Raw genomic sequence first — 15,733 nt, 5'->3', positions numbered from 1 at the left:
ATCAACAGTCTTATTCAGACAGATGTGACTAATATATTTGTCTGCTTGTGTGTCCAACAGGCATGGGATAAGGATGACCAAAGCTTAAGGCACATTCAACACTGCCCATTCAAAAAAAGAGGTCAGTGTTTTCACACTACTACAGAGCCCCTCTGGAAGCATTGTAAGAAACATGGTCATGTGTTACTAATATGTGGCAAGATTTTATCCTGTTCAATGTTATACTAATACATCTACAACTTGCCCCGTGTCTGCATGTTCTTTTAGTTTCAAACTGTGCACCTTCAGCGCCCAAATTAAGTGTATTTTATCTGTTTCTATTACAACAGATTTCAGAATGTTGTGACCAAACACCTAGGTATAAAATAGTTTGGGATTTTGATTTGGACACCTGTCCTCCCAGAGTTACCATAGTGTTGGCGGATGTTTGGTTGGTTTTGTAGTTTTTTGGGGGAACAAGATCACTGTGTAGAGCCACTGCTGAAAATGTATCTGGTTTATAAATCATAATTCTCTATTAATACACAAATAACTAACACATGGCCACAAGTTAGTTATCTTGTTCTCTTGCATTAATGTGTGGTCACAAGCAATTATTTCCTTATCTATATTGCCAAAGATGCTCTGATTTTAGACTGCAGAATTTCCTTCAGTACCTTTAATATGTTGATGTCTCCATGTGCATTTTGTTTATTCTAGATTTTCCACATGACTTACAACAAAACATGTGGAAAAACGTGTCAGTTCATGTGCAACTGAGCAAAATGAGCGACAGCAGCACAATGCTGTCATGGAATGTATCCGCCCCCTGCAGGCTGAAGGGTGAGGTTTGGCTCTGCTACAAAACCAACTGCAAGGGGGAAAAGACAGCTGGCATGCAACAGCTGGCTAATGGTACATGGGAACAAAACAGCAAGGGATTCTGGGTAAGACTTTTTATGATGTTGTTTTAGCTTCCAATTAGATCTCAGATGTAAAAAAAAAAAAAAATTAAACTTGAATATTGGAGTCTATTTCATAATTTCTTAAAATTAAGCATTTGATATTTGTTTACCTTTGGATTGAAATTAATGTTGTTTGTTTTGTTTTTTTTCTGTTTTGTTTTTGCATTATCTGGCTGCAAAACATGTTTAAAATCTTTCTGCACTTTAGGAGAAAAAAAGTGAATTCCAAAATATTGATGGACAGTATTCACAGTGCATAATGGTAAAGTAGTTACTAAAGTCATCCAGTCATTGATCACATCCTTGCATAGTCAGAGAATACGAATAAATCATTGTTTTTCATTTGTGCAGGTCAAAGTAGAAGGAATGGAACATGAGTTTGGTCCAGTATGTCACAATGACAGTAAGTCTGACACTGTTTGTAATGAAAGAAGCTGATGCTGATTGAAGCAGAACTTATTTCACTAAAATGCGGTGAAGCACCTGCGCAGTTTTTCATTTTGTGTGTTTTTTGCCTGCAGCTGGCAGAGTGCACTGGAGTCTCCTGCTTGTTGGTGGGATGTTGCTCATTTGCTTGACATCACTTGTGTTTTATTTCCACCATGATTGTGTCAAGAGTAAGTTTTCCATTTTTGTCTTTATTGAATTTAAATGTGTAATAAAATCACACAAAACGTGACATGTAAAAGACCGATCTGTGCAATATTTAAAGAGTTCACAATAATATGCAATATTTGGTAACTGGAATTTACACCAAGTACATCGAACAAAGGCTCTTTTTTACTCTTTTCAAACACAGTATCTACTGGATAGTTTCCCTCATGTAGCTTGTGTAGCAAATATTTGTCTAAAGATAAATGCTCTTGTGGTGAATCTGATCCACCATCAGGTATGTTAACCTGTAACTTTCTGACTTTTATAGAATGGGCATGGAGCTGGCGACATGGAGGACTTGTAAAGGGTTAGTTTTTTTTCCCCATTCCATTCTACCTGTCTTAAAAAAGGAAAGAAAACGTTGAGATACAAGACATTTCTGAACTATTTTTCTCCCTCTTTAGTTGGCAGAAAAGGCTATGTGGTGCTGCTGAGCCCCCCAGATGTGGATGATCGTGTTTCAGAGGCAGTGTGTGAGCTGGGGTCCTTCCTCCACTGCCAGGGCTTCAGTGTGACTGTGGATCAGTGGTGCAGGAAGGAGCAATGCATTCAGGGACCTCTGCCATGGCTGCACTCAAAGCTGCTGAGGCTCAACAGTATGGATTTCCGAGTTGTGCTCGTTTTGACCGCCAAAGCCTTGGACAGAGCAGCAAACCGGACTCACATGATCAGTTGTGAAGGAGAAAACTCACAGCTGCTAAAGTCTCCTTACTCTGACCTGTTTGCTGCCTCCTTGTTCCTCATGCAAACAAACAACCAGCTCAGCAAATGTTTCGTCCTGGTTAGATTCGACTCCCAACCAAAGCAGTGCCAAGGCAGTAACAGGAGTGTACCACCACTGTTTCATGGGCTGCCTCTCTTCCATCTCCCCTCTCAGACTCAATCTCTTCTAACTGAGCTGACTGTCATAAAGACTGAGAGGAAACAGATGGACGGACATTGACAGGATGGAGGTGGGGTACATGAGAGGAAAAGAGGACAAAGACAATATTAACACCATCGTGTACGGTAAATGTCTTTGGGGAAACATGTTATTTATACATTTAAATTACTCAGAAATAATATCCCAAACAGTAGCTTTATGCTGTGGACATGAAGGTCATCTGAGTTATGTGATGAAGAATGAAGAGAATAAACTTTTTGAAGAATTAAGGCTTGGGAAATGACAAAGCAACATCTTAATATAAATAGTGTGTTCTGAAGGGGGTTCTTTATATATAGGTTTATATAGGTTATTTAAGTTAGGGTTGGTCTTATAATGTTCTCCCTTTCTGCTGGGATAAAATAATTTTCTGAGGCAGCCCGGTGCACTTTTTATATGCTGTTATATACAATACTAAAAATTTTGTAAAATGAATGAGCAAATTCATGAAGGGATTGTGGAGAGGACAGAAAAAAGAAAAAAACTGATTTTTGTGAAGAAGTAGCAGAATCATTTATAAGAACTTGTGGCTCAGAAGAGTAGATCTTTTTTTTTTTTTTTTTTTTTAAAAAAAAAGGAGATTACTCTGGTTAAATGAAACAGCTTGTTCATTAAATTTTGTCATTTTAGTGGGATTTGTCCTCCTCAACAATAAAGAATGTAAGTTTTACTAATCGAGCAGAAAGAAACTGAACTTTAAATTTCGCAGACATCTATGCGCTGTACGTGTGTTCACACCTGTCTATAAATAAATGTGCATGTGTGTAACCCTTGTGATCCGCCTTGTCGTTGGACCGATGTGTCAGTTTTCAGAGCACGCTAAAGTGCTTATTTTATACTTCACCACACTCCGGAGGGGCGGTGTTGAAGGGTTAACACGGTCTCCGCCCGCTCGGGACGTTTTAGTTACAGTTTGTTAAATAAACGCACAAGGCTTTATAAGTGGAAAAAAAAAAAAACACCCGTCCCGGTTGGATTCAGTCCGTTTAGACTTGACAGTGTATTTTCAAGTAGCATAGAGGTAAGGAGCGCCCGAAACTAATCTCTGTAGTTCATTTTTAAGTGACATGTACGGGTGTTGTGATAGTTCCAGTGTATGCGCGCGTGTGAGAGAGAGCGAGTCTTCATACTGGGCTGAAACTCTTCAGTCAGCCGTGTAAAACTAAATGGTTGAGACATTCAGTGAACCTGTCTAGTTAATGCAAATGGTGGGAAGTATTTTCCACAAGCCAGGAAAAGAGCAAGGCGTGTACATAAGACCATAAAATAAATAAATAACTGTGATTTATACAGTGGAAGTGGTCTTGTGATGTAAAATGTGAAGAAAATGTTCTAAAAGCAAACAGTCAATAATACCCCCCCAGTAATCATGATCCTGCCTTGTATGGCTTCAGTCTCTGCTGTATTGAGTTTTATAAGGGTTTGTTGAGCATTATTGCTGTTTAACTTTGCACAGTTGTCTCATTTGTGTGTTTAATTATTTATTCACTTCAGACATTTTAAACACTCTGTACGAATAAATACTGTAGCATGTTGAGCATTGGTGGGTGGAATTTCTCCAGCATTCCTTGCTGACTTTGTTGAGGTTGCGCCTAATGCTAATGCTGTTGATGGCACTCTGTTCTTTCACTGCATGTATGAGTTGAATTTGTTCTGTTGGTATTATTAAAAAGCACAACAACCTTGTGAGCCAAAGAAGCTGTCTGTCTTCTAATTTAATCCACCACCTCGCCACAATGCTATATCCATACAGGCAGTTTGTAAGATGATGCTGTATCAGGATGACTGTTGCATCATGATCCAGATCGATGTTCACCAACAAACACTACAGTAAATGGTGCATTCACTTGCACTCAGGCATCTGATGTTTACATATGTAAAGGTCTGTTTATGCTGAACATTTGTATTCGTTTTTTATATTGGGGTGGTATACTGGGGGCCAGTCATATTCTGGCTTGCCCAGCATTCCTGGTTTGCTGGTTTGCCCAGCAGCCCCCTACTACTGTCACAGCTTCTCCCAGCTGGACAGGAATGCACCCTGGAAATTCTGGACAAAAAAAAAAGACAAGACTGTTCATGGTTCAGGTCTCCAAATTACCTAGATACTTTTGTGGTAGGAATAATGTGAAGGAAGTCTAATCCATAAAGACCCAACCCTATGACTACATGAACAATAAGATGTATTGATATACACTCCAGACCACTTTTGGGAGCTTGAGGGGGACTTAATATCTGGCAGGTGGTCATAAAGTCATAGCTAACTGGTGTTTATCTTGATTCCAATAAAGGCGAGCCTCCAGTCCTCTGTTACCCTGAACTGGAAAAATCAGGTGGAGATTGACTGTTATTCATTCTGGTCAGATGGAAGCGAAGAGGCTTCACAGAAACCTGCTACAGGCTGTGTGGTTGTGGAGTCTGTTGGCTGTTCCTGTGCACAGCTGTCCAGATTCCTGCAGCGTGTGTTCAGGGCCAGAAAAGGACCAGTGTGAAGAATGCAGGGCTGGATGGACACTGCACAATAAAACATGTGTAGGTACTGTGTATATAGGACTTCATACAAGAGTCACTAGTCTTCATATATGACTGACATGTCACATTAAAGATGTTTTTTCATCTGTTTTAGACATTGATGAGTGTGGCACGGAGCTGGATAACTGTTTTCTAAACAGTTACTGCTTTAATACAGAGGGATCCTTTGAATGCAGAGGCGAGTCTTATGCAAATGTTCGGATTTTTAAGTATTGTTATATTTTCTTTTCTGTCCATTGTGTTGTTTTAAAGGTGGAGTATGTAAGACTTTCAATATTTAAAAAAAAAACAAAAACTAATAAAATAACTACAATCATAATTAGATAGTTTTTTGAACATGTAGGTTCCAGTCTGTCCATATTTGATGCGTTATTAAATTACAAGTTTAATTAATGACAAATGACAAAAATCACTTTTTTTTACTGGTAGGCAAACATTTAAGAATGGTCTTTGTCATTAATTAAACTTGTAATTTAATAACACACCAAATATGGACAGACTGGAACCTACATGTTTTTAAAAAAAAACAAAAAACTATCTAATTATGATTGTAGTTTTTTTTTTTTTTAGTTAATTTTTTTTTTTTTAAATATTGAAAATCTTACATACTCCACCTATAACATAAACCCTGTAACATCTGTTTAAGCACGACAGATAGAAAACAGCATTTTGTTTATATTTTGGTACATTTACAATAATGTTTATGAATGTGCATTATCACACGAGATCCAAGCAAACATAAATACATTAAATATTTTGTTTCCTTAGGAAGAATCATCAAATCCTTGTGTGGAAGCTGTGAATCATGAGTGATTAATATTTCTTCCCAGTGAATAATTTATCATACACAAATCTGTGTGGATCTGACTGAAGTTATAACAGATAAAGTTAGTCAAACATACAAAGAAAATCTGTAGCGATATAATTTTCAGGTATACATGTTTATACTGAACATCGATATTTTGAATGAAACCAGTAAAGTAAAATTCAGACTTTGGACAGCTCTGGAAGTCCACTGTAAGTTTTATTTTAGTCTCATGCTTGTGTCTCATATTTGCTTGTGCTCCTTGTCGTTTTGCTCTTGTAATTGAAAAGTGTAATTTATAAGTAAAAGTCCTTTGGGATTTCTTAAGAATCCAACATCTGCAAACTGATCAAATATGCCAAATTGTCCCAGATGTAAGTAGAAACTAATCATTTTTTTAAAGAGGAGATACAGACTGCTTGTATTTAAACACTGTAAATGTTCTACCTTCATCACTAAAATCTCTTGCAGCGTTTATGTTGAATAAGATTTGGCTTCCAGACTAGTTGTGATATAAAAATATTCTTGTTGTAGGTGCACTCAGCCAGTTTTTAGGTCTCACTACTATAAACAAGCTTTTCTGTGAACGTCACTGTGTGCCCATTTTTTTGGAGTTTTTAAAATGACGTCACATTTGCACCAATCTGAGATCCCACTGTGGTCTGAACATAAAAAGCAATGGTTTCTGTTTCCTCAGGCTGTGATGTGGCCTGCGTGGGGTGTATGGGCAGTGGACCTGCTCGCTGCCGGAAGTGTGCTCCTGGATACAGACTGACGGGATCCAAGTGTTTGGGTAACTTCAAATAGGAAATCCGTTTGTGTTCAATGTTATACACATCAGTAATCTTTACTTTTCACCTGTTCAGACATAGATGAATGTAGTGACCGGGTGCTTGCCTGCCATGGCCTGGATGAAATTTGTATCAACACAGAGGGTTCTTTCCGATGTGAATGTGCTGAAGGTTTCCACCGCAGGGACAGTATTTGTGTGAGGAAGCAGATCCCCAGTGAGTGTATCAATGTTAAAGCTAATGTTTGCTTAAAAACTCAAACACAGGAATAAAACGTCTTGCCTCTCTTCCTCTCCTCCATCTCCCTCTGCAGGTGTTCAGGAGAAGGGTCTGTTTGAGGATATCCAGGAGGATGAGGTGGAGGTGCTGCAGCAGATGTTTTTTGGGGTGGTGCTTTGTGCACTGGGCACACTTGCAGCAAAGGGAGATTTGGTTTACACGTCTGTATTCATGGGAGCAGCTGCTGCTATGGCGGGTTACTGGCTCTCTGATAGAGGGGACCGTTTGATAGACAGTTTTCTAAAGGGCCGTTAAAACTGCAAACAGTAAGAACAAACAGGACATGTCCCAAAACAGATGGGCGAACGTGTGTGCTACTGTCCAGCAAGGACTTAGTTAGTATAGTATTATACTTGGAGAGTTAAGGTAGAGGTTGCATAGTGGAGTTGTTCATATTTACGTGTGACATGACTTGATTGAATTAAAATCTAAATTTAAATTATTCTCAGTTCACTACAAATGATGAAGTAGGACTAAAATATTCATAATTATTAGTTTATTAGTATGTAAGTACTAAAGATTAATTAAATTGAGTAGACCTGCCATCTGTAGTTAGACATGGTTTTCAAAAATATGTGATAAGGGAATGTACTTTGATATTTTATTAAAGTTTTTACATAAGGTGGCTGAACTGTTTAGCTTTACATAAACATGTACCATATACTGAAAGGCTGTTAAATACTCCACGAGAAGCAAGAAATCTTTTCTTGTTCTCGAGACCCGAGAAGAAAATTACGTCATTTTGTTCTCGCGGACGAGTTTGAAGACATTTTTCGACACATCCGGGTGGAGAACTCTTTTTTTTTTTTTTTTTTTTTTTTTTTTGTGGGGGCTGTGATAAGTATTATGTGATTGGTCAGACATTTGAGGTGGGCGTGGTTAACAGAAAACCAAGTTGCCGCTTCCACGTTTTTGCTGTTGCAGATAAAACTGATTGTTTTGATAAAACTGCTGATCGAGGTGGCGAGAAAGTACGAACATTTTTATAACGTGTGGCATTAAAACACTCGGACCCAGCCGTGTGCAGAATCCGCCCCGCCCCGCCCTCCGCCAAGCACAATGTTAAAGAGTCTTTTAAAAGCAGACATCGCTACCCGCAGTGACCCTTCCCTGCTGCAGACATGCTTCTCGTGGAGGATGAAAGGACCTGACTAAAAATAATTTTTTTCTTGTTATTGCAGCTTCGAGAGCAAGAACTCAGGTCCTGCTTCTTGTGGAGTATGTAACAAGCTTAAAATTCAACTGTCTGGACACACTACCATTAAATCAAGAGGAAAGTGCGTCCAAATTTTGACTAGTTGTGTGATTCTCCAAACAGTGTGAAACAAGCAGCATCTGCTGCAGCATCAGTGGTAAGTGTAGCTTGGATGTCCATTTGTGTTTCCTTAGCAGTGATGTTCTAGTTGGATGTTTATACTTTAAAATGGAACTATTATGTGCATTTCAGGCTAATTTATTTTTATTTCTGAGACCAGAAGGGCTGGGATTGATCGAGTTATTGTCACAAATGGCTTTATTTACTTCAGACCAACCCTCTCCGTAGGCTGTCAGAGCAGCCTGCGGGCAAAACGAGTGGATTGAGACTCTTCTGCATTAAGCCCCGCCTCCCGCCACTGCACTACATCGGGAGCGCGCACCGCAACTGCTTTCGCCGTCATTGTAACATCTCATAAACAGAAGGATTAGGCTAATATGAACTCAATAAAACAAACAAAATACAATGTTAACACAGAGCATACAGCCCTACATGTTGGAACCTGAATCAGACCCTGAAACAAAGTGGAAAACAGCAACCCACAGCAACGAATGCAGCAGGATGTCTCTCTTTGGTAAACTCACCAGCCATCGTTGGAAATAACTTTATCCCACGTTTTCCACCCGCCTGATGTATTTGTACATGCCCTTGTTAACCAGTAGAAGGTAACCAATCACCGAACCTTATCCCCCGGGACGTCACAAGGATTTCCAAGTAGAAAAAACTCTCTAAAACGACACGTATGTCGTCACCATGGAAACCGAACGGAGAGAGTGCTGAAACTCAAACTCAAACTCAAACATGTGTTTAGGTGATAAAAAAAACAGTGCCGTTCACATGTCTGATGAGGATTCAACACTGTAACACTGTAGAAAGCTCAGAAAACTCCAAATACCATAATAGCACCCCTTTAAGTACAAGCTTCCTTAACTTTAACTTTGCATATCTGTACAGTTTGTAATTTGCTTTGTGTGGAACAATGACGTTCATCCTTTCATCCTTTTTGCTTTACCTACTTATTCCAGTGGAGGGTTGCAAAGAGGCTGGAGCAACAATATCTATATAAAATAATCCCTGCAGGACCTCTAGAAGTCTTCAGATCACATTGATGTTGTTTTTTCTGCCTGTTCATCATTTGCTGGGAGTTTGGTGATGGGACTCTGGATTCTGGCAGATTAATTCATTCATTCATTCTCCGAACTGCTTCGTCCGATTAAGGGTCGCGGGGAAGCTGGAGCCTAACCCAGCAGTCTTTGGGCGGGAGGCGGGGTACACCCTGGACAGGTTGCCAGTCCATCACAGGGCCGATTCTGACAGATATGAACCAAGCTATATATGATGTTAGTGAAGTCCATTACATTACATTCATTTGGCTGATACATTTAGTGCAAGTAAATTCCAAGAGGGGAGGACATTTAATGACAACTTTGGCTTCGCTTTTACATGCAAGTTGATTCTTCCATCAACTTGCATGTTCCCAGCCTTGCAAAATAAATCAGTCATGTCTGGTTCTGTCTTTCCTGTTGCACCGTAGAACACAGTCAGCGCATTAATGCTCAGAACTGGTTTATTATTAGTAGCAAACTTTGGAGGCTAACATAAAGATCATGTGTGTTCCAACAGTCTCTAAAGGTTAATGTTGAATGACCTTAAGTGACACAGCAGTAACTAAGCCAGCCTGCAGGTAGAGATATGAATGGAATGGAGCAGGTTGAACTGGTTTGCATTGGCAACTCATTAATTCTTTCATTCATATTCTTTACTGCTTAGTTTCAGTTCCAGCAGTTCAGGGTTGCGTGGAAACTGGAGCCCATCCCAGCAAGGTGAGTGGAAGTGTCGGCTCACCCTTCCAATTCAGGCATTTAAAACTCTTATTTGTCAGTATTCTTGTGATTTAGCTGGAAGAAGTTGTTTTTAAATGCTGTTATGAATTGTCAGAGTTCAGAGGAAGCGCCTGCTAAGGGAAAGGCACCTTCGTGTAAGTCAAGAAAGAAGGCAACACGGTCTAAATGCCAAACATAGAAGCGTCAGCAGAAGACAGTTTAAGCAAATTAATTCCTATCAATGTGGTTTCTTGAGGTGACGCTGAAAACACAAGTCATCAGTATGTCGGCCTCCTTGGAAGCTTTTATGACACTATAAAGCATGTGTTCAGCAAGGCACAAGTTGCACAATATCTGTGAAAACTTTCCCTCTGACCAAAGAAAAAAAAAGTTCTGAAAGTTTATAGCCAAATTAACAAATAATGCATTATATTATTAAAAATGTGTACAACTTGGATAAAAAACAAAATGCTGTCAATTGGGGAGTAATGCAACAAAATAGTGAGATTAGGTAAATATGTTTATGATTTCATCATCTGAAATGATGTGAAGCTGATTAAATGCTGTATGCCAGACCATACGGACCAGACCAGCAGCTTTGTGGCTCAGTCATGTGTGGCAGCTGCATTTGAGGAAAAAAACTTTGAGGCCAAAACAAAAGTTAAACCAAACAACCAGTAGTCCCCTCTGGCTTTCTGCCATGCAGTTTTCTATTAAATCTTTCAGATTCAACCCTGTGGATTTACTACTCCACCTCTTTTTTTTTTTTATCAGTATGACACGCTGTTTTCTTTTCTTTTCTTTTGTTACCAAACATGCTTTAAATGTGCCTACATTGTATTGTGCTACTTAAGATGTACTAATAGAGATACAAACCCGTTTTTAATACACCTCAAATTTTGGATTTAGACTGTAATTCACACAAAAATGTTATTAATGCATTGAGATTAAATACATATATTTAAAATAGAAGAAAAAACATAAACTACAGGCATAGAGTCCTCCAAAAAAACTCCAAATTTGCATATCCATCAGAGCTGTTGCTGCACATTTGCTGAATGCAGAAGCTGACATAAAGTGATGTAAATAACAGAGATAAGTGTGGACTTGGGAGTCTGCAATGCCGAGAGGTTGTAGACCATAAGGTAGCATTGTTTAACTTTCTGATCTTAAAATGTAATTCTGGCTACTTTAGATGGCACACTGACATTTTCTCATGTACATTCCTGAAGCCATGCAGTGCACTATGGCTGATAAACTGCACTTCTCCATTTTTATTTCCCCCTTTCTGGACCATCATGGAACAGTTGTATTTTGCATTACGGCGTCCATTCACACATCAGCAACTGGATAATAACACACTGGGTGTCTTGACTGTGCTCCATGGCTGTGACAGAGCTAGAGAAGAGACAAGACACTGAAGAGAGAAAGGAGATCATATAGGATATAGTGCTGTATTAGGGAGGCACCAAAGTTCAGTAGAGTGACATTAAGACTACAGGTGTCTAATAAAGTTGAACAGATTTTGAATTAGAGAAAAAAGTCACAAAGACAGAAAGAAAATCACCTTTATTTGATGGATATAAACAAGCTGGCCAACACTCAATAATATTATTCTGATACATCACATACAATAGCAAACTGGGGCACTGAGGACAGCCTCCTATAGTTTAAAAAAAAAAACAAACCCAAACTGAACGTTACATAATATCCATGCGTCATTCAAAATGTACTCTTCCTGTAGCAACTCTCTCTGATAAAGTTCTTTTAAATAGATTTTTCTCTTTCTCATGATCAACACATACACACACATACACCCTCATAAAACAAGAAGTTGCAGTTATGCACACACACACACGCACACGCATAAAACTCTCTTTTCTGAATACATTTACACCAGCAACCCCAAAAACATGCTGCACTCTCACAAAACTGCACAGGCTGTCTACTAAGGGGACACAGTAAGTGAGACACACATCACTCTCGAACACAACATCACACCGTCACAATGCACGATGCAGATGCAGGTAATGCATGAGGAATGACGCTTCATGAGAGATTAGCTCACGTTCGCACAAATGATCATTCAGCATGCTGGACACACATTGATTTTGTTCCTAAGTCTTTACTGTACAGCTCAAAACATTTACTTATACAAACAGTACAGTCTCAAACTGGCATATTTAATAAGCGAAAACAATAGAAAAAAATTAAAGCTTGAAATAAAAACAATCATAAGAATAAGAAAAATAAAAAAAAACAATATTTGCTCTGTCAAAGAAAAATATTTCTGGCATTGGTCACAGTGATTTATTGAATCCAAAGATTTCAGCGACAAACAAATGAAAGAAAAGCAACCTGTTCACAGCAATAAAAAGAAAAAGGTATGATAAGCTTTTCATACTTCTGAAGGCCTTTTTAAAAAGAACTGGTGAATCTACAGGCTTTTCTACACGGCTGCTTCTAGGCACAGATTAAGCCTTGCCTTCCATGAGAGCTCTGCCCACTGAGTGCGACGTGGCTCATTCATAACTCTCGGCTGGAAATCAACACCTGCCTCTACGCCTCTGCATCTCCTAAACCTTTTCCATCCATTTACTTGTTGATTTTTTTTGTTTGTTTTTGACACAACGGTAGAGAAATCACTGTGCATAGAGAACAGGACTTTTTTTTTTTTCCATACATCATCACCATCAGTTGGCACGTTATGTAAAAACCAGCATGCATGGGCACAATTAAAATGTTCCATTTTTGTCTACCATGCAAATCATATAAGTTAAATCATGGTAGGAAAACTCCCTACTTCAAGTATTCAGTAGATAAGGACCTGAAAATGGAGGATTTGTAGTCCATCCCCCTGATGGTGAAGTGAGAGGATCTTTGCTCCTCTGTCTGTTTGCATTGTCTTTTCCTTTTTAAAGAAAAAAAAAAATCCATGTCAGGACTTTTATCAGAACATTTGTAAACACAAACAGCAGTCCTACGCAACCTGTAGATTCTTGGTCAGAGACGGGAGCTTTAATGTGGGAAGCAGACGTGTGAGAGATGATGTAGCTCGGTTTGTGGAAGATGAGTTGGATGGAAAGACGTTATAATACAACAACCAACGTTTTGACACACAGGCACCATGACGGGAGGGGGGGGTACCAGGAATTAGTAACAGTCTACTTCATTTTTTTATTTTCCACAATACTGTAACAACGTATTGATTTTTCTACGTAATCAGCAGTCACATTCACATACATCACCATTTCTGTTTACATGACGACAACGATAGGAACACGCCAAAGAAATGCATCCAGACAGAGTCACTGAAACCTCTTCGTGGAGGATTTTGTGATAGTCCTCATTCACAAGCGCAAGCCTCTGACCGCTGTGTGCAGTCATGATCTTACTGCTACCTGTGTGAGCTACAAAATCAGGAAAAGAAAAACCTTCTTTTTTTTTTTTAAAAAAAAAAGAAAAACATGTTTTATTTCATGTAAAGTTATCAACACAGGCCAAGTGGTCTTCAGCTGAGTCGCACACCAGGAAAGGAATGTAATAATGTCTTTTCCAGACTTCTAGATTGATTTGGATAAACGTCCATATTTTCCACAAAACTGCTGCTCTAAAGCTCTTCTGTTTTTATTTTTTTTCTTTCTGGGCTGTCCTGTATTTTCAGACAGGGAATGTTAATTTGCTGCTGAGGAGTTTTTCTCACAATATAGAAATCACTCAACACTCTAAATAAGACATCTCTGATCTCCAGCCAGTTAGAAAAATAACCATAAAGGAAAAAAGAATATTTCTGTCAGTTTGAAACGATTTTCTGACCACATATAGACACACTCTATAGATTTCTCTCTATATGTATAATATATGCATATCTATCATATGTGTACAGATTTTACGAGGCACAGGCCACCTTGTTGAGGAGAAAACGAGTCACTGTGTGGGGAGGTCACATAGACTACTGCTGGGAGAGTACAAGGGAGAAGGGAGCAGGAACATACTGTCGCTCAGAGTCTGGGGCTGTCAGGGGTACAATTAAACCTTCAGGGAAAACATCTACTGGACATTCCCTTCACTTCACAGTCTATGATGGTTCGTATAGTCTGGTGACCACTGCTTTACGAAGCCCCTATTATCAGATTGTATGTACAAAGCAGTCTTTTACAGTTTTTTATTAATCCCATCGTGGGTCAAGTCCCTCTGCTGTAAAAGCAATAAAAGATGCTCTCATCAGGTCTTCTGACACCACTTAATTTGAGCACCAGCAAAAGCACCATTAGTAGAAATTCCTGCAACACAGAGGAGGTGCATAGGTGCATAGTCTCAGAAACTTAAAACAATTTGAATGAATATTTTCTGTCCGCTCTCCTGGCTGTTCTGATCGCATGTTGAACAACAATTTAATTGGCTTGAAATACTGACGGAAAATAAAAATGTTTCCCTTCTATGTTGACATCTGCATAGATAGATTTGTTTTTTTTGTTTTTTTTACTACTTCTGATTGAAATGAGGTATTATGGAGAAAAACACACTGATGGGAGCCGTAGCCTTGAGACAAAACGGGAGGCCGTGCTCATGCAGCAACGGAGACGCTGCAGTCAAAGCTCAAGGCGCTGTGTTTGTCAGCCCAAACTGCTTCTTTGTGCCAACAAGAAATGATAAGAGAATGCCTGAAGTCACTTAAATCTGGTGTGTATGGAGCATGCTTGTAAAGGGACACATCACTGCACAGAAAATGTTTTACATGAGATTAGAGGTGATGGTGGGGTTGTGCGTAAAGGTGAAATAAAGCTGTGAATATGTGCCACAGAAAACAACACAGCTCATCAACGCAATCTGACGATGTAAACATAAGAAGGGACTCTGCACAAAGAGGGATCATGATGGCCAGGTAGAGAGGTCAGATGTCTGCAGGTGGGAAACGAGAGCAGTAAAGACTGAAGGACCAATGACAGAATCAGGCAGAGGAACCACTGGGAGCGGGAGAAGTGAGTCAGGCAGCTGGAAAAGTAGCAAGAAATCTGCTTCTTTTTTATAGGAAGTAGGATGATGAAACTAATACTGGGCTGGCAGACAAGTCACAGGATCTCTGCTGGGACGATGAAGAGGTCTCCTTCGACAGGAGACAGACAGGCAAGGTGACTTTGGTGAGACCTCTGAGGCAGGGCTGCCAAGTTGATCGTGTTTGTCAAAGCAACAATTTGGCATGCAAATGTTGTCCCTCTGTTGACATCATGTTGAGGATGGGTTTCTGAAGGAAGTGGAGAACGTCGCTTCTTGTTCACACAGACTAGAGGTCCCACATCACCTGAAGAAGAGCATAAAGACGGGACTGTAAGATGCCGGCTGAAATGAAAGTACAAAACAAAAAACATAAAAAAATTGCCCCGTTGTGTTTTAAATGTATTTTTGGATTTGTGCACATGAATGTTTGTCCTTTTAGATTACCTGCACAGTTGTCATTCTCCATGCAGAATCTGCATCTACCTCTTCTTCTTCCCGATAGAGAACAAAAAAAACAAACAAACAAACAAAAAGAACATAACAAGGTTCCACTGCCCAGTGGCTGACTGACTCAAGGTAATAAATGTTTAGTTGGGTGGTGTCTCAACCTCATGGCATGGCCTCGCTCCTCCCGTAGTGACTGATTCATCTGAGTGTGAGAAAAAAAACCCACAAAGTTTAGTTTGTCATACTGTAAATACAAACAGACAATGTCAAGAATTATGACACTGAA

At 39.3% G+C, this 15,733-nt stretch overlaps 1 protein-coding gene across 1 annotated transcript; it reads left to right on the top strand.

The window, feature by feature from the left end:
* The first annotated feature begins 3,506 nt into the window (after positions 1–3,506).
* Positions 3,507–8,530, top strand: creld1a (cysteine-rich with EGF-like domains 1a). Its single transcript, XM_079241488.1, has 6 exons — positions 3,507–3,541; positions 4,882–5,053; positions 5,144–5,227; positions 6,552–6,647; positions 6,721–6,861; positions 6,959–8,530. The coding sequence occupies exons 2-6, from the start codon at positions 4,882–4,884 to the stop codon at positions 7,177–7,179; spliced, it is 714 nt and encodes a 237-aa protein (XP_079097614.1). The 5' UTR covers positions 3,507–3,541; the 3' UTR covers positions 7,180–8,530.
* Positions 8,531–15,733: the final 7,203 nt, after the last annotated feature.

This window comes from Telmatherina bonti (genome assembly GCF_933228915.1).
Source record: "Telmatherina bonti genome assembly, chromosome: 6".
Classification (NCBI taxonomy): domain Eukaryota; kingdom Metazoa; phylum Chordata; class Actinopteri; order Atheriniformes; family Telmatherinidae; genus Telmatherina; species Telmatherina bonti.
The sequence above is the reverse complement of the archived record's forward strand: the minus strand, read 5'-3'. Positions and strand labels throughout refer to the sequence as shown.